Source organism: Mustela nigripes, chromosome 6 (genome assembly GCF_022355385.1).
Source record: "Mustela nigripes isolate SB6536 chromosome 6, MUSNIG.SB6536, whole genome shotgun sequence".
Lineage (NCBI taxonomy): Eukaryota > Metazoa > Chordata > Mammalia > Carnivora > Mustelidae > Mustela > Mustela nigripes.
The window spans coordinates 84154842-84175600 of record NC_081562.1 but is presented as its reverse complement, the minus strand read 5'-3'; the positions used below and the strand labels follow the sequence as shown (position 1 = coordinate 84175600).

At 47.0% G+C, this 20759-nt stretch overlaps 2 protein-coding genes across 2 annotated transcripts; one reads left to right on the top strand and one right to left on the bottom strand.

Annotated features, from left to right (window-relative positions):
* Positions 1 to 1008: 1008 nt before the first annotated feature.
* On the top strand, positions 1009 to 4581 carry FKBP11 (FKBP prolyl isomerase 11). Its single transcript, XM_059404833.1, has 6 exons — positions 1009 to 1273; positions 1453 to 1518; positions 1900 to 1987; positions 2245 to 2278; positions 2646 to 2716; positions 4344 to 4581. The coding sequence occupies exons 1-6, from the start codon at positions 1154 to 1156 to the stop codon at positions 4559 to 4561; spliced, it is 597 nt and encodes a 198-aa protein (XP_059260816.1). The 5' UTR covers positions 1009 to 1153; the 3' UTR covers positions 4562 to 4581.
* A 387-nt stretch (positions 4582 to 4968) lies between these two features.
* CCDC65 (coiled-coil domain containing 65) lies at positions 4969 to 16085 on the bottom strand. Its single transcript, XM_059404832.1, has 8 exons — positions 15755 to 16085; positions 15000 to 15167; positions 8423 to 8592; positions 7749 to 7887; positions 6419 to 6616; positions 6000 to 6218; positions 5472 to 5624; positions 4969 to 5365 (listed from the first exon to the last, which is right to left on the bottom strand). Exons 1-8 carry the CDS (start codon positions 15884 to 15886, stop codon positions 5048 to 5050), a joined length of 1497 nt encoding a protein of 498 aa, XP_059260815.1. The 5' UTR covers positions 15887 to 16085; the 3' UTR covers positions 4969 to 5047.
* Between the last annotated feature and the right edge of the window lie 4674 nt (positions 16086 to 20759).

Genomic DNA, 20759 nt, shown 5'->3' with positions numbered 1-20759 from the left:
ACAGTATTGGGTGTGTTGATTTGATGTACTGGTCAAACACCCAGCAGGCAGTTAGTTGTATCTAGAGCTTGGGAGGGCATCAAATACAAGAGAGATGCTGAAGAGGACAGGGACCAAGAAATGACACAAGAATTTGGTGACTGAGCTTAATGATGACTTTTGGAGGGAGCAGAATTCAGGTGCCATGGCCTGAGTGGGCAGTGAGGGTTTAAATCATACAAAAGGGGACTGGTTGTGTTGCCCAAAACACTTTTAAAACCCCTTTAAGAAATTGAAGTCCTTGGGGGTACCTGGCTGGCTCAGTCTATAGAGCCTGAGACTTGATATTGGGGTGAGGTCAAGCCCTAGGTTGGGAAAAATAAACATAAAAAGGTAGTAAGTTGCCCTTTTTACAAGCTTGCTGATAAAGGAGGAGGGATAGGTCGGTGTGAGGAAAAGATCAGGGATTCGCCCCATCCTTGCAGGAAAATAGCTCCTGGCTCTTTGAAATTATCTTTCCAAAGAACAGGCAGACAAAGGCAGAGAAGACAGCTCCCTGCCTCCTGTGACCTCCAGAATTCAAGGTGAATGGCTGGAAGAGGGACTGGGGTGCCCTCTTTAACAACCGCTGGGGTGGGTTGGGCCAAACAGACACTGCCAGGACAGGTGTGAAGACACCTGTATCTTAAGAGGAAAAACCAAAGACCCAACACGCGGGACTCAGGCCGTCCTGAGTTTGAATCTTGTCTCTGGCGCCACCTAGCTAGAAGACCTTGGGCAGGTTTCTTAACCTGAACTCATCTGTAAAATGGAAACAATTATGCCTACCTTTCAGGGTGGCTTTGAGGATTACAGAAAAGTGACTGGCACACAATAGGTCATCGTAAGTGGGTGCCATTAAGTGACACAGCCCCTCGCTATGGGACAGAACGGCCAACGGGTGGATCCTAAAACGCGACCTCCCGATCTCTGAGGGTAGGGAAGGGCTCCCGGCGGCCTCCTCCCTCCAGGAGGTGGGGACAAGGTGGAGGAAGGGCTGCTGGAGGAGGAGCTGGCGCGTTGCGACCCGCCCCGTCCCGTCCACTCCGGCCTGGGCTCCGAGGGAATCGCTGTCCTAGGCGCCGTCACCGGAGCAGCCTGTCCTGGTGCCCCGTGCCTGGCCCCGCGTCCAGTCATGACCCTGCGCCCCTCACTTCTCCCGCTCCGTCTGCTGCTGCTCAGTGGGGTGATGTGCCGGGCTGAGGCTGGGTTTGAAACCGAAAGTCCCGTCCGGAGCCTCCAAGTGGAGACCCTGGTGAGGAGAGGGTGTCCCGGGGCTGCGGCGGCCGGGCCTTGGTGGGGAACGAGGGGATCGGAACGAACCTGGGAGCCGGGAGGAGAGCGAGTGCGGGAACTGATCTGGGGAGTGCTGGGTGTCGGGGCCGGAACGGAATCTCTGGAGGAGCCTGCGTGACTCCTGTAGTCCGCTCGTAGGTGGAGCCCCCCGAGCCGTGCGCGGAGCCAGCTGCTTTTGGAGACACGCTGCACATACACTACACGGTGAGGGATCTGGGGGGGCCGGGGCGGGGCCCGGGAGGGGGCGGCGCCCTGCTGGAACACGTCAGCGCTGGCTGGGACACGTGGCAAGCGGTTCGGGAGTGAAGCTGGAGCTCCGGGGTCGTCGAGCACGTGGCGGGGGGAGGGGCGCGCCTCCTGCCTGCCCATTTCCCTTCCCAGCTTTTCCGCCAGTTCCACTCCGGCTCAGAGAAGCGAAGGGTGGGGAGATCTCCGAGAAGCGCCAGCCCCTTGGGGCTTCCTGTTGCTTTCTGCTCTGAGGGGAATGCTGGGCTGCAGCTGCGAGGGGGTTGCCGCCGCTGCCCCCGGGCCCAGGTGTGTGTGGTGCCCTGCGAGGTGTGCGCTCCTGCTGCTCTCCCCCCACAGGGCAGCTTGGTAGATGGACGCATTATTGACACTTCCCTGACCAGAGATCCTCTGGTTATAGAACTTGGCCAAAAGCAGGTGATCCCAGGTATGTGACCTGCGCCTCCCATTCTGTTTCTTCCTGACCTAAGCCCTTCTTAGCCCCCTCAATCCCTAAAATACGTTGAAAATGCCACCAGGACTCTACCAGTCACCTCCTGAGGTTCAAACCGGCTTCTGACACTCCCTTTGCCCCACACCCCACGGATGACCAGGGATTTGAGAAGTGGGGAGCCGTTTGATTCTCCTCTCCTGGGCTTTGGGGGATGTAGGTAGCTTCCTTTCAGTTGTGTCTTCTTCCTCAAGGTCTGGAGCAGAGCCTTCTAGACATGTGTGTGGGGTGAGTATCAGAGCAGAGGTGGGCTTGGGCACCCCCTTTGCATGGGTAGAGGCTTACTTTGCTGTCCTTGCTCCTCAGAGAGGCAGAAGAATGTGTGATAAAAGCTTTGCACTGGGCAGGTCCAGGTCATTGGGAACCTGAAGGGCATCCAGAACCACAGTGCCTCTATGGCTATGGGTTCTGTTGGAGGAGCTGAGGCATGTGGGGGGACAGAGACCTTTCCTGGTCAACCTGTTTGGTGCTCAGCTGGGAGAGTTCATCATTTGGGGTGAATATCCAGAGTGTGTTGCTGGTGGGGCTGAGGATGGACTGAGGCTCCTAGCCCACCTGGTCCCACCCCAGCTGTGATTCATATTCATTCCCTCAGAGAGAAGAGAAGGGCAATCATTCCCTCTCACTTGGCCTATGGAAAACGGGGATTTCCACCATCTATCCCAGGTAATCTGACTAGTCCTCTCTGTCAGGCAGTCAAAGTACCCAGTCCCTCAGAGCTTTGTCTGGGGCTTGAGATAGTCTAAATCCAGTTTGCTGAAAAGGCCAGGAGTGGCTGGGGCCTCCTTCTGTAGGGCTGCTGCTTTTTTCCTCTTCAGATCACCAGTAGGGACTAGACACATAGAACCCGTTAAGGCTCCCTGGCTTCCCTCAGGCAGATAGCACCCTGTTAGGGAAGAAATACTGACTTGAGCCACTTGGGTCTGTTGCCTCTGCTAGCTCTCTTTCATGCCTTTTCTCCACGACTCCAACCCGTTTCATTTGTGCTGTTGGCATGGCTTCTCACCACATCTCCACCCCTCCTTTCAGCCTCCACGAGGGAAGAGGCAGTAAAAATCATCACAGTCAAGTAATTAAAAAAAAAAGCAAAACAGGGGCACCTGGGTGGCTCAGTGGGTTGAAGCCTCTGCCTTTGGCTCAGGAAATGATCCCCGAGTCCTGGGATTGAGCCCTGCATCAGGCTATCTACTCAGCGGGGAGCCTGCTTCCTCCTCTCTCTGCCTGCCTCTCTGCCTACTTGTGATCTCTGCCAAATAAATAAATAAAATCTTTAAAAAAAAAAAAAAAAGGCAAAACAAAAAACAACTTTTAAAAGCCAAGCCCAGGGATCTGGGTGGTTTAATTGGTTAAGCATCTGCCTTTGGCTTGGGTCATGATTCCAGGGTCCTGGGATCGAGGCCCGCATCGGGCTTCCAGCTCAGTAAAGGGCCTGCTTGTCTCTCTCCCTCTGCCTGCCACTCTGCTTACTTGTGTTCTCTATCTCTCTGTCAAATAAATAAATAAAATCTTAAAAAAAAATTTAAAAAGAAAAAAAAAGCCAAGCCCACCCTATAACTTTAAAAGCTGTCAACAGGTCCCGGGACAGATTTCCCAAGATGCAGATCTCTTGCTTTGGGTTATAACAGATGTTCTATTAGCTAAAATGTTTTGTACTTCAGAGTGTTAGGATAAAAGTTCTTATCCTAGTTCCAACTTAGAGGAAGAAGCGCAAAGAGGGTCATGGGACTAAAGAAAGCTTTCACCCAAAGCTCTATGACCTCCCCCTTTCTAGTATTTGCCTTTCTCCCCTGACTCACTCCTGTTCATTCACCTGCTCCTTACTTCTTAAGCCACCTCCTTCCTCTGTGATGACACATCTGTGTTTTCTTACAGTCACATTGCATGGACTCATTGGTTGGTGACATTTTAAAATGTCTAGGTTAAAGCCAGTTCATTTCAGCCCTGCAAAGAGTCTGTCAATGTGGCTATTTGGAAATGGGAGTTCTCGGTAGAGGGGTTCTCGGACTTACCAATGGAGAACAGCCTGTATGTCTTAGATCCACAGAGTTTTCCTGTCCTGTCTTAGACTTGTCACTGAACACAAGCCACATTTATAGATTTGGGGTAAACATAACGATCAGTAGAGTCTGCCCATAACCCTTCTCTGCTTTTGTCTAGAGGAACTCACCATGTTTAAATCTTGCCACCTTCGTAGTTGTTGCTTTTGTGTGGCCTGCCCTCCCTGCTTTCATTTAGACTCGGAGCCCTGGATAAAATGCAGAGATTCTAACCCTTGCCTCCTCTCTGCCTTCAGCGGATGCAGTGCTGCAGTTTGATGTGGAGCTGATTGCACTGATCCGAGCCAACTACTGGCAAAAGCTGGTGAAGGGCATTCTGCCTCTGGTAGGCATGGCCATGGTGCCAGCCCTCCTGGGCCTCATTGGGTATCACCTATACAAAAAGGCCAACAGACCTAAAGTCTCCAAAAAGAAGCTCAAGGAAGAGAAACGAAACAAGAGCAAAAAGAAATAATAAATAATTTTTAAAAATTTCTCTGGATTCTTCACCTGATACTTTCTGAGGCTACTTCTGTAAGTGGAAATGAGGGAAAGGGCTGGGGGAAAAGGCATTCTGAGTTGGATCCTGCCTGACATTGGGGTGGTTGGAGGCTCTGGATCTCCTCTTCCCCTGCCTCCTCTTGTCCTAACTTACTGCCAAGGACCTGCACTTGAATGTTCCCGTAGGATCTCTACATCCCAAAGGTATGGGTTCTGGCCCTCTTAGTGCCCAGAACTCGAAGAAGCAGTGCTTCTTGAACAGCGAGCCTCCTGATAATTGCCTGGCTATTCTCTTCACTCTCTGGGGCCACTGTATTCCTAGTATCTTCCAAATAGACTGCGCTCTCCAATATAGCGAACATAGAAGAAGGAGCTCATAAACCCTCTTGGAAATTTTTAATAGCAAAGTCTTCAGTTCTCTCAAAAAATTGTTTGGGGTTTGAAAAGCAATCTTCTTCTATCACAGGATGTGGGAGATCACGTGGGCTGCTTCAATGATGTTGTAAGTGGCTGGAGGTGGTTTGTCACCTGGCTGGGTGGTAGGTGTGGACAAAGGCTGGGGTAAGTTACTGCGATGGTTGACGATGAAGAGTGGGTTGAGCTGGCTTAGCACTTCGTCACTCACTGAGATGCCATCCAAGTACTGCTTCAGCATCTCCCGCAACTTCCTATTGATTTCTGATAACTGGGCATGTCTGTGCTGGAGGCTCAGTTGCTCCAGTTTCACTTTGTTGTACCTTTTCCAGAAATTCTCCATCCCTGTGTAGTTCACTATCACCTGGGGGTGGAGAAAGGTACGTGTTGAGGCCCATTCCCAAATGCAGTCCCCATGGCCCATGATCGCCAGCATCGGGTGGTGGCCCAAGGACCCTAGGACCTTTTACCTTTGTGAGCTCCTCAGTAAGCTCCTCTGGGTAAATTTCTTCTATCTCCTTCTGCTCCTCGGGAGTCAAAACTGTTGAATAAAAAGGCAGCACTTTTTCTTCCTCGGTTTCAAACTTCCTACATATTTCAGCAAGTTTCAGGATCTTTTCACCCTGTCAGAAGCAGGAAGAGACCTTTTATTAGGAAACGGGGTGGGGAGGGGAAATAAGGGAGGTGGTTCCCCTGCTTAAACCCAGGGAAGCTATTCACCCAAATGTGAGACTAGAGTAATGACTGCATCTAACACAGAGTGCTTACTACGTGCCAAGCACTATTCCAAGTACTTTACAGTCTGAGCAAATTCATGATTCATTTAATTTAAAACATAAGAGGGGAGGGAACGTGGAAGACAAAAGGTAGTCCAGACATCCATGCAGGCAGGAAGCAAGAGAAAGCCCTCTACCTTTCTCAAACCCCTTTCACTTTGCAAGGAGCCAAGTTCCTTGGTTTTTTTTGGGGGGGGGGGGGTAACTGTCCTCTCCCGTTACCTTATTGACAATCTTTCTCAGGGCCTTGAGGGTGGCATTACTTTCCAAGGTGAGTTTGACTAAGTTTTCCTGTGATAGTTCCCGGGCCTGAGTCCTTTGGGCTTTAAGTTTTCGCAGCTGGGCAAGGACCAGCTCCTTGTCCTTACGGAGGTACTGGTTCTGTTCTTCACTCTCACGGTTGTGCATCATGATCTTGCTTTTTAAAATAATTATGGAGTCCTGGAGGGATAGAGGTAGGAGGAAACCCTTGATGAGCTAAAGGCCTTCAGTGAGACAGGTAAAAGGACAACCTAGGGACTGAAATCCAAGGATCTCGTTTTTCCCCAACCAGTGACAGGGTCCATTGGAAATTGGGAGAAGACGACCAGGGGATAATGGAGCACTGAAAGCAGTGAGTATTTCCAGTTGGCTGCACTCACCTGTAGTCTCTGTATTTTTTTCATCTGTGCTTCAATCTCTTTGGAGCTCTTCTCATCTTTCACCTTCAGAGTCTCAAAGGCAATCTTTTGGTCTTCTGTGGCATCAGTGTAATTCTTGAGTGCCTCCTGGAACCTTCTCCACAGGTCTTCTACTATGTTCTCCAGTTGCAGTCTTAGAAAATGCTTCTCTTCTAGATTCTAGGCACCAAAATAGCCAGTGCTTGGCTGCCTTGCCTCCAGCACCCTCCCCCTCTTGAACGGTTTATAACCTAGTACAGTGCAGAGGTTGCCAATGAGAGTGCCTACAAAGACCAGGCAGATGATGTAAATAAGAGCTATAAGCTAGAGGAGGAGGCCTGTGGTGAATCAGAGAAGAAATGTTTCATGGGCTTTGGGGGTGGTGCAGAGCATATCTGCTCAGCTCCACACCAGTGTCCCCATTTGGAATTGGGACCCAGTATTACCAGATCTTTTTTTTCTTTTTTTTTTCAAGAGAAGCTAAAATTTTGGGTTTTTATGGGGTTCTCCCATTTTTAGTTTTGTTTTAAAAAAATTGTTTTTTTAAGATTTTATTTTTTTATTTGAGAGAGAGAGAGAGAGCACATGAGAGGGAGAGGTCAGAGGGAGAAGCAGACTCCCCGTGGAGCTGGGAGCCCAATGCAGGACTCGATCCCAGGATTCCAGGATCATGACCTGAGCCGAAGGCAGTCGCCCAACCAACTGAGCCACCCAGGGACCCCAATTTTTTTTTTTTTTTTAATTAAGTAGGCTCCATGCCCAACATGGGGCTTGAACTTATGACCCTGAGATCAAGAGTCTTATGCTCTACAAACTGAGCCAGCCAGGCGCCACCACTGAAATTTCCCAGTTTTTAAATGTAGGAAGCTTATTTTAAAAATTTAAAAAACACTGTGGAGCAAAACAAAACAAAACCCATGCCCAAACCCAGGTCTGCAGGATACCTAAATGTGTAGCCTCTAGGATGGTGGAAAGCACTTTGGGACAAGGGCAGACCTGGATTTTCCTGGTTCTACCACAGTGCAGCAGCATGACTTTGGCAGATCATTTTACTTCTTTGGGCCTTAGTTTGTTCATCTGCAAATCACAGGTGAATCCAGATGATCTCCTTGGTGCCATTTAGCTCTAAAGTTCATTTCCTTGACATTTTGGAATAGTATTCCCAGCTAATTTCTACAAAATTACAAAATGCAGTAGGGGTACAGGCATATTCTTGGTTGAGTTGGTTAAGTGTCTGTAGGCCCTCCAGTGGCCTTGAGCATTTTTCTCTCCCTTCTCTCCCAACTCTTGCCCAGGTACTCTCCCTCCATACCTTGTTTTTGAGATCATCCCACATGCTCTGGAACTCCAGCTTACTTTCATACTCAGAATCTATATAGTTCTGCTCCATGGCCATGAAGACATCTTGTAGGTAGTGAATCTCTTTTTCATGCTGGTCAATAATTGTCTTCCTGCAGGAGATAAGACACTGTCCCTGCTCTGAGGGATAAAGCTTATGGACCAATAACGACCATTCAGCGCAGTATGTAGAACTGTATGAGTGGTACAAACTCCTAGGTACTTGAAGGATCACAGAGGGAGGGTAGGCTCTATTCATATTAGGGTCAGAAAGAGTAAATAAGATTATTTTCATCTTTGAACAGGGAATACATTCATTTGATATGAAAAGCAAAGAAGTACAAAAGGTTTCAGTGAGAGGTCCCCCTCCCCTCCCTGTCCCCTGCCAGATGGGTTGGCGTTTGATAGCTGAAAGTAGGTGGTGAGGGTATTAGAGGGAGAGACCTGGCACGGGCATAGGGAAGCTACGGCTATGAGCTTAAACCTGCGTTAGTTCAGAAGGAACTCTGGATGTTCTCTGTGGGGGTCATGTCATAAGCAAGGTGGGATGCTCCAGGTTGCTGGCCGCCTCCGTAGAGGTAGCTCCTTAACACAGGTTCTGGATCCCCTCCTGGACTCAATCCCCGATTTCCTCATAGGCCTCCATACCTTTCGGTCTCAAACTCCTTGGTTAGGGCTTCCAGCTCCATGTTGTAGCTTTCCTCTAAAAGACAGAGCCGGCTTCTCTGCAGGGCTAAGAGCTGGTCGATGCTGTGCAGGTGGCTGCGCAGGGCATGGGCGTACTGCTCCTCTGCTTCCGACAGGTCCTTGGCTAAAGACTGGGTAAGAAACAGAGTTCCTATTTTGGCTGAATGGCATCAGTACGGGAACATAAAAGTGTATTCAGCTGGATGGCGTGAATGGCATCTCCCCCGAGTTCCTAATGCCAGCTCTCTGGCTCTAGGAGGGTTGGTTCTCCTACTCGTGATTGGAAAGTGTAGGTGACATCATGGGACCCCATGGAGCCAGGCAGTATCCTAGGGACAAAAGATATTTCTAACAATGAGGCTACCACTAAAAGGGATTGATGAGGACGCCTGCGTGACTTAGTGTGTTAAGCCTCTGCCTTTGGCTCAGGTCATGATCTCAGGGTCCTGGGATAGAGCCCCACATCGGGCTCTCTGCTCAGCGGGGAGCCTGCTTCCCCTCTCTCTCTGGCTACCTGTGATATCTATCAAATAAATAAAATCTTTAAAAAAATAATAAAAGGGATTGAGGATTCTTGGAGAAATGGCTGCTCCAAGGTCTGAGGTAGAACATAAGCGAGTAGAACCTAAGGTATCTCATACAAGATAGCAGAGCAGCTATGAAAGACCAATGGCGTCATGTCAGAAGAACTCAGAAACCAAGAAAAGTGTCTTACTGGAGCAGATTGTATCTTCCAAAGATGGGCATGACAATATTTGCTATCCTGCAGTCTTCTGCAACATGACCTTGCCATTCCTCCATCAAGAGGTATTCTCTCCTTCTGTCCCCTTGAATGTGGGGAGATGCTGTGACTCTTGGACCATGAGGATATGGTGGAAGTGACACTGTTCCAGCTGCAGGCATAGCCCTTATGGGACCTGGCAGCTTCTGCTTCCTTCCCCTTGGAATGCTTGTTCTTGGAACACTCCCTCCAGGAATCCAGCTATCACAGTATGAGCAGGGCAGTGCTCGGGGAGGAGCCATGTTAAGGCGTTCTAGTCAACAGCCCCCCTGAACTCCCTGCCAGCTGACAGAATCAACCGCTGGCTGCCTTAGACATCCAGTCCAGTCAAGCCTTCAGGTGACTGTAGCCCCAGCTGACATCTGACTGAACATTGTAGGAGAGACAGCAAGCAAGCACCAAGTGGGTGAACTAGATCAATGAATCATGAGAAATAAAATAAATTGTTGTTTTAAGTCACTAATTTAGGGATGCCATGTTATGCGGGATTGGATAACTGGAACACTTCACTGGCAGAAGGGGCAACGTGAGCATTGATAAGGGTAAAAACTACAATGGACTGAATAATATCAGTTATGTTTATGAATTCGTAAGGATACTTAAAAAAATCAGTTACCATTGAGAATACCAGACAACCCTTTTTTTTTTTCCGTAATGGTGTATAAAGGGCAAAGAAATAATCAAGTATTTATGCTGCCTTTATTGTATAAACTATACCTCCTGGTAACTGAATGCTCAATGACAGAAGGTATCTCTTTATAGCAGTATTCAAGCTAATAAATGAAAAAGGAATGATACTATTAGAAAATCAGTATTTTAAACAAGATGGGATCAGGAGGTAGACAAACTATAAGAGACTCTTAATCTCACAAAACAAACTGAGGGTTGTGGAGGGAATGGGGGTAGGGAGAGGGTGGTTGGGTTATGCACATTGGGAAGGGTATATGCTATGGTGAGTGCTGAGAAGTGTGTAAACCTGACGATTCACAGACCCTGGGGCTAATAATACATTACATGTTAATTTTAAAAAATCAGCATTTTGCAACCCCCAATGAATTAATGGATAATCAACAGCTACTAACATCACAAAAAGAGATAACCAGGCAGGGTGCCTGGGTGCCTCAGTCAGTTGAGCGTCTCACTCTTGATTTTGGGTCAGGTCACGATCTCGGGGTAGTGCCACTGAGCCCCCCACACACACACCCCTGGGCTCCATGTTCAGCAAGGAGTTTGCCTGAAGATTCTCTTCCTCTGCCTTTTCCCCTACTCACCCATGCTTGCTTGCTCTCAAATGAATAAATCTTTAAAAAGAAAGAGAGATAACCAGACATATGTCCTTGGTTGATGGAAGAATATGGAAGAATACAACACCTCCAACCTTCTAGATTTAATTACCAAAATTTAGGAAATACAGAATACAAAGTATTTGTTAAACTACAATATAGAATATGATGCAGTTATTAAAAGAAAAAGAGAAGGGGCGCCTGGGTGGCTCAGTGGGTTAAGCCGCTGCCTTCGGCTCGGGTCATGATCTCGCGTCCTGGGATCGAGTCCCACATGGGGCTCTCTGCTCAGCAGGGAGCCTGCTTCCTCCTCTCTCTCTCTCTGCCTGCCTCTCCAACTACTTGTGATTTCTCTCTGTCAAATAAATAAATAAAATCTTTAAAAATAAATAAATAAATAAATAAATAAATAAAAAAGAAAAAGAGAAGATCTTTATGGGCTAATGTGGAATAGTCCCTAGGATAAATTGTTTGAAAAAGACAAGGGGCAGAACAGTATGTAGTTCTACCATTTGTGTAAAAAAAAGGTTTACTCATGAAACTACAATGATTGAGAGAGGCCCTGCGTGGCTGACAGGCACTAGTGGGAGGGCACTTTTCTCTGTATAACTTTTATCTTTTCAATTTTGAATAATGTGAGTGTATTACCTATTCAAAAAAGTAAAACAAGGGGCGCCTGGGTGGCTCAGTGGGTTAAGGCCTCTGCTTTCGGCTCAGGTCATGATCCCAGGGTCCTGGGATCGAGCCCCACATCGGGCTCTCTGCTCAGCAGGGAGCCTGCTTCCTCCTCTCTCTCTGCCTGCCTCTCTGACTACTTGTGATCTTTCTCTGTCAAAAAAATAAATAAAATCTTTAACAAAAAAAAAAAAAAAAAAAAGTAAAACAAAATTAACATGAAAGAAATGGGTGCCTGGCTGGCTCTGTCAGTGGAGCATGCAACTCTTGATCTTGGGGTTGTGAGTTCAAGCCCCATGTTGGGTGTGGAGGTAACTTAAATATAAAATCTCTTTAAAAAAGTAAATGAAATAAACAAAAAAGGATTTAGTGAATGCCTACACGATCAGACACATTGAGACACTCACTGTAAACCACCACAACCTCTGTACAGAGCTAGCTTTTACCTTATATGTTTGGTATGAAATAGGATCTTTTGAGATAGATGCTGATAATGGAAGCCTCTTCATTCACTTAGCCAATGTTTACTAAACGTGTCATTACTGGCACTGTGCTGGGTGCCAAGGATTTGGGGATGAAAAGACATGCTCATTGCCCTCCAAAGGAGCTTGCAGTCTTGCAGTAGGAAAGGAGTTACATAAACAGAAATTTACTGTATAACCTGAAATTGCTATGAGGTTGATGATTGACCAGTGACAATGGGATATAAAAGACTGAATGCCTGCATCTGACTAAGCGCACCATGGAAGGTTTCACAGGACAGATGTCATTTGTAGCACTCCTGAAGTAGTAAGAGTTTGCCAGGAAGACTGATGAGATGGGGAAGAGAGACTTCCAGATAGAGGGAACAGCATGTGCAAAATCACAGGTAAGAAACAATGTGGGGTGTGTGAAAGGTACAAGGAGAGGCCAGATCATGAAGGGCTTTGATGTCCTTTCCCTAGAGTTTGGACTTTTTCCTGTGGAAGTGGGAAGCCACTAAAATTTAGGCAGTGGAATAACAGAATCAGATTTTTGTTTCAAAAAGATGATCCTGGTAGTTGTGTCGACAGTTGTGTCATCTCAGGTGGCTGGGCACGAAGGCTGGAAGATAGGAGACTGTTGGAACAGTCCATATAAGAGAAGATGCCCAGGTCTCCCCTGCAGCAGGACAGTGGGGAAGGAGAGCAGAGTATAGCTTTGAAAAATACTTAAGCAGAGGATTTATACAAAACTTGGAACAGAAGTCAGGGATGGAAGCAAAGCCTAGGATGATTCCCAGATTTCTGTGTTGAGTGGTTTGGTGAATGAATGGCACTGGCCACCTGAATTGAGTGTAAGGAAGACCAGATTGTGGAAAAATTGGTTTGGGCCTGGCCAGGGAAGAGGAAGCTCCTGAGCTTGGTTGTGAGGACAATGCAACAGTGCGGAACAGATATCTAGGAATCTTGAATAGAATGATGTGGAACTCGCGAAAGAAATCCCGGCTGGTGTTGCAGAACCTGGAAGTCATTGATATAAAAGTGGTATTAAAGGTCAGAGTAATGAGGGGCACCTGGGTGGCTCAGTTGGTTATGTAGCTGACTCTTTGTTTCAGCTAGGGCTGTGAGATCGAGCCCTGCGTCAGGCTCTGCGCTCAGTGAGGAGTCAGCTGGAGATTCTCCCCCTCTCCCCAACTCGTGTTCTCTCTAAAAGAAATAAATAAATGAAATCTAAAAAAGTTAAGTCAGGGTAATGAGCATGACTGTCTAGGCCCTAGACATGTGTTAAAGGGCGAGATGGCCAGACTCAGAAACGTGCAAAATTAAGTTCAGGCATTGGGAGAAAGGAAGATAAACTCACAAAGAGGATTCTATATATATTCCCGAGGCAGGAGAAAAGCCAGGAAAGAATGATGTCATGGAAACCAAAGGGGACTTTCAAGGAGGGCATGAATAAGAAAGTGCCACAGGGGGCACCTGGGTGGCTCAGTGGGTTGAGCCGCTGTCTTCGGCTCGGGTCATGATCTCAGGGTCCTGGGATCGAGTCCCGCATCGGGCTCTCTGCTCGGCGGGGAGCCTGCTTCCCTCTCTTTCTCTCTCTGCCTGCCTCTCTGTCTACTGTGATCTCTCTCTGTCAAATAAATAAATAAAATCTTTAAACAAAGAAAGAAAGAAAGAAAGAAAGTGCCACAGGGGCACCTGGGTGGCTTTGTTGGTTGAGCCTCTGACTTCAGCTCAGGTGGTGATCTCAGGGTCCTGGGATCGAGTCCCATGTAGGGCTCCTTGCTCATAGGGGAGTCCGTCTGGCCCTCTCCCTCTGCCCCCTCCCTGCCCCCCGCTTGGGGTCTCTCTCTCTTTCTCTCTAATACATTAAAAAATAATAATAAAATAAAATAAAGTATCCATGCCACAGAGGACTCAGGTTAGATGAAGACTAAATGATGGAAAGTATCTGTGATTCAGGCCTGGTAGTCTTTACCAGAGCAAGTTCCTAGGGAAGAGGGGAAAGCAGTTGTGGGATTCAGGGTCCAGAGGAAGTGAAGAAGTGGAGATAGCAAGAGTCAGCAAGACCGCTAACATTTGCACATTTAACATGGGTAGGTTCGGTTCCTCAGGAATGACCCTGAAGGCGCTTAATTAGCAGTGTGTGACTTTCCTAAGCGGGACCGGCAGCATTAGTTACAAAGCTGGAAGCTAACTAGCTGGAGGGTGAGACTGGCCACGGCTCAGCGTCCTTAAACGAACCCTGCTGGTTCTCTTCTCCTCAAGTATTTGATAACTGCCAATAAGGGGCTGAAGAAGTCACTTAAAAAGCCATAAGGTACAACCAGTGGGGTAAGGAATTCTAATATATAGTGGTTTTTGCAAATCTGGGGATTCTTAATATGTATCACTTGAAAGCTTGCCCAGGTCTACTGAAATTTTTTTCCCTCAGGGGTTAGGGTGTGAAGGAGAGATGTGTCTTTTCAATAGGGCCATGCCAGGCTGATTATATTTTGCTGTTACTGTGGGATTTCTGTTGTTGTTTTAAGATTGAAAAGACTAAGGAGGAGTGGTAAACAGAGGTTAAAAATAAGTGAAAGAAGGTCTCCCAAGAGCATATGGCTGTGATTGAGATGCTTAGAGAGTCCTTACCCATGGATATCTCAGATTCACCCAGGGCCAGTGAACTTGAATCAAAGAGGCCCAACAGAGTTTGGTTAAATAAAGCACCAGAGTAGGAGGAATCAAAAAACTCATGCTCTCGTTCCAGCTCTCTTCCTGACTGGCTGTGTGACATTGGGCAAGCCACTTCCCTTCTCTGGAACCAAGTCTTCTCATATCGAAGTGAAGGTGCGAGACTAAGTTCAAGTCACTGGGTGACGTCTGCTGTGCCTTACAACTCTAATATTGTATAGCGCTGGTTTCAGGTGGTAGATGACCAAGGAAGATGGCTACGCTGAAGCAGGGGAGAGGGAGGACAGCCCAGGAGTCCACTTTTCATTTCAGTGAAAACTGGCATTACTAATGCTGGCTTCATTACAGTCTGCATGTTATAAGGGCTTTAAGATTGATTAAAAAAATTAGGGGTGCCTGGGTGACTCTGTCGGTTAAGCGTCCAACTCTTGATTTCAGCTCAGGTCATGATCTCAGGGTTGTAAGACCTCTGAGCCCCATGTCAGGCTCCACTCTGGGCATAGAGCCTGCTTGAGATTCTCTCTCTTTCTGTCCCTCTGCCCCTCCCCCATTCCTCTCCCCCTCTTCCCCCCAAAATTGATTAATAAATTAATTCAGTAGGCCCATTCTATTAAGAGATCAAGGCAGCCAGGTTTAAGTGTTTCCTTGGGAAGAGCGCCTACCTTGATGACACTGTCCTTGCAGTCCACCACTCGTTCAAATGTCTGGCTGAGGATCTCAATGTCCTTATGAAGCTCTCTGGTCTTGACTTCCCTAAGGACGGTTCTCCACTGTGTGTTAATCTTGTTAAGGTTCAGAGCACTATTGTGCTCCTCCTTGGCCAACTTGTCCTGTGTGGAGGAATAAATATGCCCCCAGAAGGTCAGGGCATGAAGCCGTGTTACAGTAAAACAAACAAGGTCACAGGTTGACAGGTTGTCCCTGACACCTTACCCTTTGTCTTTTTTTTTTTTTTTTTTTTTTTTTTTCATAAAAGACCAAAGTTCCTGATGACTAACACTCAGGGAGTTCCTGTTCTTGTTTTTGGGAGGGTCTGAAGTAAGACAGGAACAGCCTGATGGCACTTTAGGGGGGGCAAGTGTGAATTTCTTTCAGGTGAAGACATCAGAGCAGGATGTTGTTTGTAATCTCTAGGGAATATATCAGAATTTCAGACAGCTCAGGCAGCTGATAACACCTCTTGTCCCAGTCTGGGGCTCAGCTGTGACTGTCAACCTCTTGCCCCACTCCGTGCTTCACAAAGAACTGCCTCCTCCCCAAACAGTGTTGCCAGAAATCTGAGTATATTTGGGTTTCAAGATTTCCGGAGCAGGGGAGGCCAGAATGAACATAGGCTGCCTCAACGAGAGGGTCAAGGCTACAGGGCCGTGCAGGGAGTGGGTGGGGTTGGGCAGAGAGTAATGCAGAAAGCCATCACCTTCAAGAACTGGCTCAGGAGCCTTTCTTTCTTCTTGGCCATCTCCTCCTCTGCCAGCAACTTCTGCTGAAACAGAAGCAGCTGCTCCTCATCGGACAGGGGCAACTTGGCCTTTTTCCCTTTCTTAGCCATAGCGGGGGCGAAGGGAATGGAGCTAGTCGAGGATCCTAGTCCGCTTTGGTCCCCTTTAGAAGAAGGAGGAGGAAAACGCCCCCAAAGAGGGCCTTGCGGAACTGCCCCTGGATGGTAGTGGGACTTTAGATCTCGGTCCTCACACAAGAGAAAGAACTTGGGACAGCGGTGAGGCTGGGGTCTGGAGCCCAAAGACGCGTCTACGTCTCCTAGCAACGAGGATCTCGCTAAGATGGCGCTGTGAAAGGCTAGGAGGAGAGACCTTGTCTTGGGGCGCCCTCTGCTGGCTGGAGGACTGCAGTCAGTTTTTGAGAGATGGTCGTTTCACCTGGATAAAGGTAGCCTCCTCACTGAACATTTTAAAACTTTTTGGGGGGCGTTATTTTTCATAGAGTGTCCACATTTTAGCATACAGGTAATAACAGATTTTGAAGAGAATCTGGAGAAATGGGAACCTTCACACTTCGCTGTGGGAATGTAAAATGGTGTAGGCACTTTGGAAAACAGTTTGGCAGTTTCTTAAAATGTTAAACAGAAATTTACTGTGTGGTCCAGCAATTTCACCATTACATATCTGTCTAAAAGAAGTGGAAACGTATCCAAAACAAAGAGTTGCACAGAACTGTTTTTAGCGGCATGCCTCATAATAGCCCAATTGGAAAAAACCCAAATGTCCACCAATGTGTGAATGGGTAGACAAAATATGCTCTTTTCATACAATGGAATACTATTCCGCAATAAAAAGGAACAAATTACGGGTGCATACCACCACATGGATGAACTACAAAAACACACTTAGTGAAAGGAGCCACGTACAAGAGACCACATATTATAAGTTTCCATTTATATGAAATATCCAGAAAAGGCAAAGCTAAAAAGTAGACTACCAATTGCTTGGAAGAGGGAGAGGGGAGATTAATATAACATGTGCATGAGAGATTATATTGGGTTGATGAAAATGTCCTAAAATTGAATTATGGGGGTGTCAGTTAAGTGTCAAACTCTTGAGTTTGGCTCAGGTTATGGTCTTGGGGTCATAAGATCAAGCTTTTTGTCAGACTCCATGCTGGGCATGGAGTCTGCTTAAGATTCTCTCTCTCCCTCTCCCTCTGCCCTTCCCCTTTCCCACACACACACTCTTTCTCTAAGAAAAATTTAAAAATAAATGAAAATAAAATAGATTTATGTTGGACAACTTGATGAATTTGGTTTAAAAAAAGAATTGAATTGATATTTGAAAGGGGCAAATTATATGATAGGCAACATGTACCTCAATAAAGTCTTTTTTTTAAAAGACAAATACAATTTTATTTTATTTTTTTAAAGATTTTATTTACCTATTTGACAGAGAGAGATTGAGGGAGAGAGAGCACAAGCAGGGGGAGTGGCAGGCAGAGGGAGAGGGAGAAGCAGGTTCCCCACTGAGCAGGGAGCCAGATGAGGAGCTCAGTTCCAGGACTCTGAGGTCATGACCTCAGCCAAAGGCAGATGCTTACTGGACTGAGACACCCAGGTACCTGACAAGTACAATTTTAATGCAATATTTTGAATATCTAAATTAATGCAAAAAGTCCTTAATGAACAAAACATCATTTTATTTTATTTATTATTTTTAAATTTAAATTCAGTTAATTAACATATAATGTATTATTGGTTTCAGAGGTAGAGGTCAGTGATTCATCAGTCTTATATAATATTCAGTGCTCATTATATCGTGTGCCTTCCTTAATGTCTATCACCCAGTTACCCCATCCTCACACCTCCAATAAAGTTGTTTTAAATGTGAGATATAATGATGTATTAGGGTTCTCCAAAGAAACAGAACCCATAGGATGTATGTACATACACACACATCTGATGTTTTCGTCTGAGTTCAAAGGCCTTAAAAGACCGTATTCTAGCTCAACAGTCAAACAGGAAGAATTCCCTCTTGCTCAGCATTTTTTTTCCTATTCAGGCCTTCAGTTAATTGGTTGAGGCTCACCCACAGTATAGAAGGCAATCTTTACTCAGTCTACTGATTCAGATGTTAATGTCATCCAGAAATACCTTCACAGACATACCCAGAATAATATTTGACCAAAATGTTTGGACACCTTGTGGCTCAGTCAAGTTGACACAGAAAATTAACCATCACAGGTCTACCTCTTCTCAGTTCACATCTTCTTAAACTATATTTAAACTCCAAATAAAGACCATAGCAAGATATAATACTTAAATACTATGATATAAAGTCATAGGATACTAAGGATGGTGATAAGGAAATAAGAGACAAAAGAAAACAAAGATATTTTTATACACACACACATATACATATTCATAGCAAAACAAGGAGGAACCCTTATGACAATTATAGTTCTGTAATTACAGAAATTACATTTCTGTAATGGTCATGTGGTTGTAGCTGACAATTTATAACTACCTTCTTCCACTACCCATTCTGTATTCTCTTTGCCTTCAGCAAACATCTCTGTTGGTCAAACTCTCATTCCTAAAGAAACTGGGCCATTAGTAGTCCTGCCCATTGACCCAAACATGGGGCATAGTAATGCTAGGAGACACCCTGAGGGATCGCCTGTATCCCAGACATGCTTTTCCTTACCTCCGTTGTGGAGCAGTCATGCAATTTCCCCCTTGGTAGTCAGGACCAATCCCAGCCAACAAAGTGACTCCCTTCTTTCCCTGTTGACTCCGTTGCATGAGGAGCGCTAAGTGGCTGGGTGACAGACAGTCTTAACTTCTAGTTCAACGGAATCGTTATTGTGTCACCTGATGGAAGGATTCCTCCATTGGAGCTAAGACCTCTAAGCCAGAACAGGACAGGGGCAAAAATTTGTGTTAGTGGTTCACTAGGGATCATAGTTCTTGGTGCCACTCCTGTTTCTGCCCCCTTGATTCCTGGACCTGTGAATCCTGGCTGTCAGAAAAAATAGCCTCACATGTTGGACTCTGATTCGGAACACTTTCAGCCCTCCGGAGAACCTTGCTCCTGCTCTGCAAGGTATGCCACCTAAGTGGTACTGTAACTGAGTCTTCAAAAGGCCAGTCCACTGTTCTCTCAAACCAGCTGCTTCAGGATGGTAGGGAACCTAAGACCAGTGAATTTCCATGAGCACCGGCCTGTTGCAATGCTTCACTTGTTCTGAAGTGAATTCCGTAATCAGAAGCAGTGCTGTGGGGATTACCACGACGATGGCAAGTCTGTGAATGGTAATTTGAGTAAGACGCATTATAGGCAGGGAAGGCAAATCTGCAGCCGGAGTCAACACCTATCCCCCCTCCACAGTGGAAGAGGGCTGGTGTAATCAACCTGTTCAGCCCAGGGAATGATCTGATGTCAGGGGCCCAGTGTTGGTCTCTGTTGCTGGTGACCATGTCTGCTTTGTTCATGAGCCCATTGGCGGATGACAGGAGTGGCTGGGGGAAAAAGCTGACTGGTCTCCACAGTACGGATCATCCTATCCACTAGATGGTTAAAATCTTCTCCTGCGGAGGCTGCCCTTTGTAAGCACTCACAGGAGACCGAGACCCGCTGTCTTCACGGGTTTGCTTGTTTGTTTCTTTGTGGGTGTTTTTTGTTTTTCTCATTCAGAGAGACCTATCTACATACCTTCTCAAATTTCCTTGTCACCATTTTCCAATCTTCCAAGTCCCTGACCATCCAGCCAACCCTTGGCCACAGCCCACTGCATCTGGCCATTTCTACCTCCAAGGAAAGTGAACAACCAGGAGACCTGCTCACAGTTCTGCCCACTGGGAGGCTTCCCCTTCACCCCCGTCCTACAGGGACGTCCCTAAAAGGGACTGTGGTGTTACAACTGTTCACTCTTGGGTGGTGCTTGCGTATTGTGCAGAATAATCTGTCAGCCAGGCCCTAGTGTTTTCTTCCTTTGTGAAATGACCCCAGAGAAGTACCCCGGAGGACGGGGTGCAGCCTGGGGCACCACGGGGACCAGGGGCAGTTGGGACCCATCTCCACGTAACTCACTTATGCCCTCAGGGCCCACATGGACCCAGTCTCATCTATTCCAATTTCATTTGCGGACAGAATGCGATTTTACACGCCCAGCTTCCATGGCGTGGTGGGTCAGCTAACACCTGGTTCAGGATGGACAGCTCAGGTCACAGAATAACTTGGTCCTTTGTTAAGCACTCAGTCCCTACTAGGACCCATTAGCAAGCCAAGAGCTGTTTTTGTGCTTTGTTTTTGAAGATTTTATTTATTTACTTGACAGAGAGAGACACAGCGAGAGAGGGAACACAAGCATGGGAAGTGGGAGAGGGAGAAGCAGGCTTCCTGCCGAGGGGGGAGTCTGATGCAGGGCTCCATCCCAGGACCCTGGGACCATGACCTGAGCAGGCAGATGCTCAATGACTGAGCCACCCATGTGCTCCCCAAGAGCTGTTTTGAAACAGAAGAGTCATTATCTGTGGAGGATGGCAAGGCTTTGCTCCAAAATCCTAAAGGCTTTTGCTGCAGTTCACCCAGAGGGGGCTGACCAAGTCTTCAAATGTGGTCTGACCAGCATGTGGTCTGACCTGCTGCTTCCAGCACCACGAAATCAACCACATCCAGTGGCACAGGGGACAGAGCAGCTTGCACGGCAGTCTGATATGTTGCAGAGCCTTCTCCTCTTCCGTGTCCCACTCAAATTTAGCAGCTTTGCTGGTCACTCAGAAAATGGGCCAGAATGACACAACCACAGGAGGAAGGTGTTGCCTCCAAAATCCAAAGAGGCCCAAGTAGGTGTTGTGCCTTTTTTTGGTTATAAAAGGGGCCGGGTGAGACAAGTTACCTTTCACCTTGGGAGGAATATCTCAACATGTCCCATCCCACTAGACCCCCTAGAAATATCACTGAGTAGAAGACCTC

Coding starts and splice junctions, on each gene's coding strand:
- FKBP11 (XM_059404833.1), top strand. CDS start 1,154: ATGACCCTGCGCCCCTCACTTCTCCCGCTCCGTCTGCTGCTGCTCAGT. Junction 1,519..1,899: donor CGCTGCACATACACTACACG/GTGAGGGATCTG, acceptor CTCCCCCCACAG/GGCAGCTTGGTAGATGGACG. Junction 2,717..4,343: donor ATTTCCACCATCTATCCCAG/GTAATCTGACTA, acceptor CTCTGCCTTCAG/CGGATGCAGTGCTGCAGTTT.
- CCDC65 (XM_059404832.1), bottom strand. CDS start 15,886: ATGGCTAAGAAAGGGAAAAAGGCCAAGTTGCCCCTGTCCGATGAGGAG. Junction 8,593..14,999: donor GCAAGGACAGTGTCATCAAG/GTAGGCGCTCTT, acceptor TTTCTTACCCAG/TCTTTAGCCAAGGACCTGTC. Junction 6,617..7,748: donor GGGATGATCTCAAAAACAAG/GTATGGAGGGAG, acceptor TTTGGTGCCTAG/AATCTAGAAGAGAAGCATTT.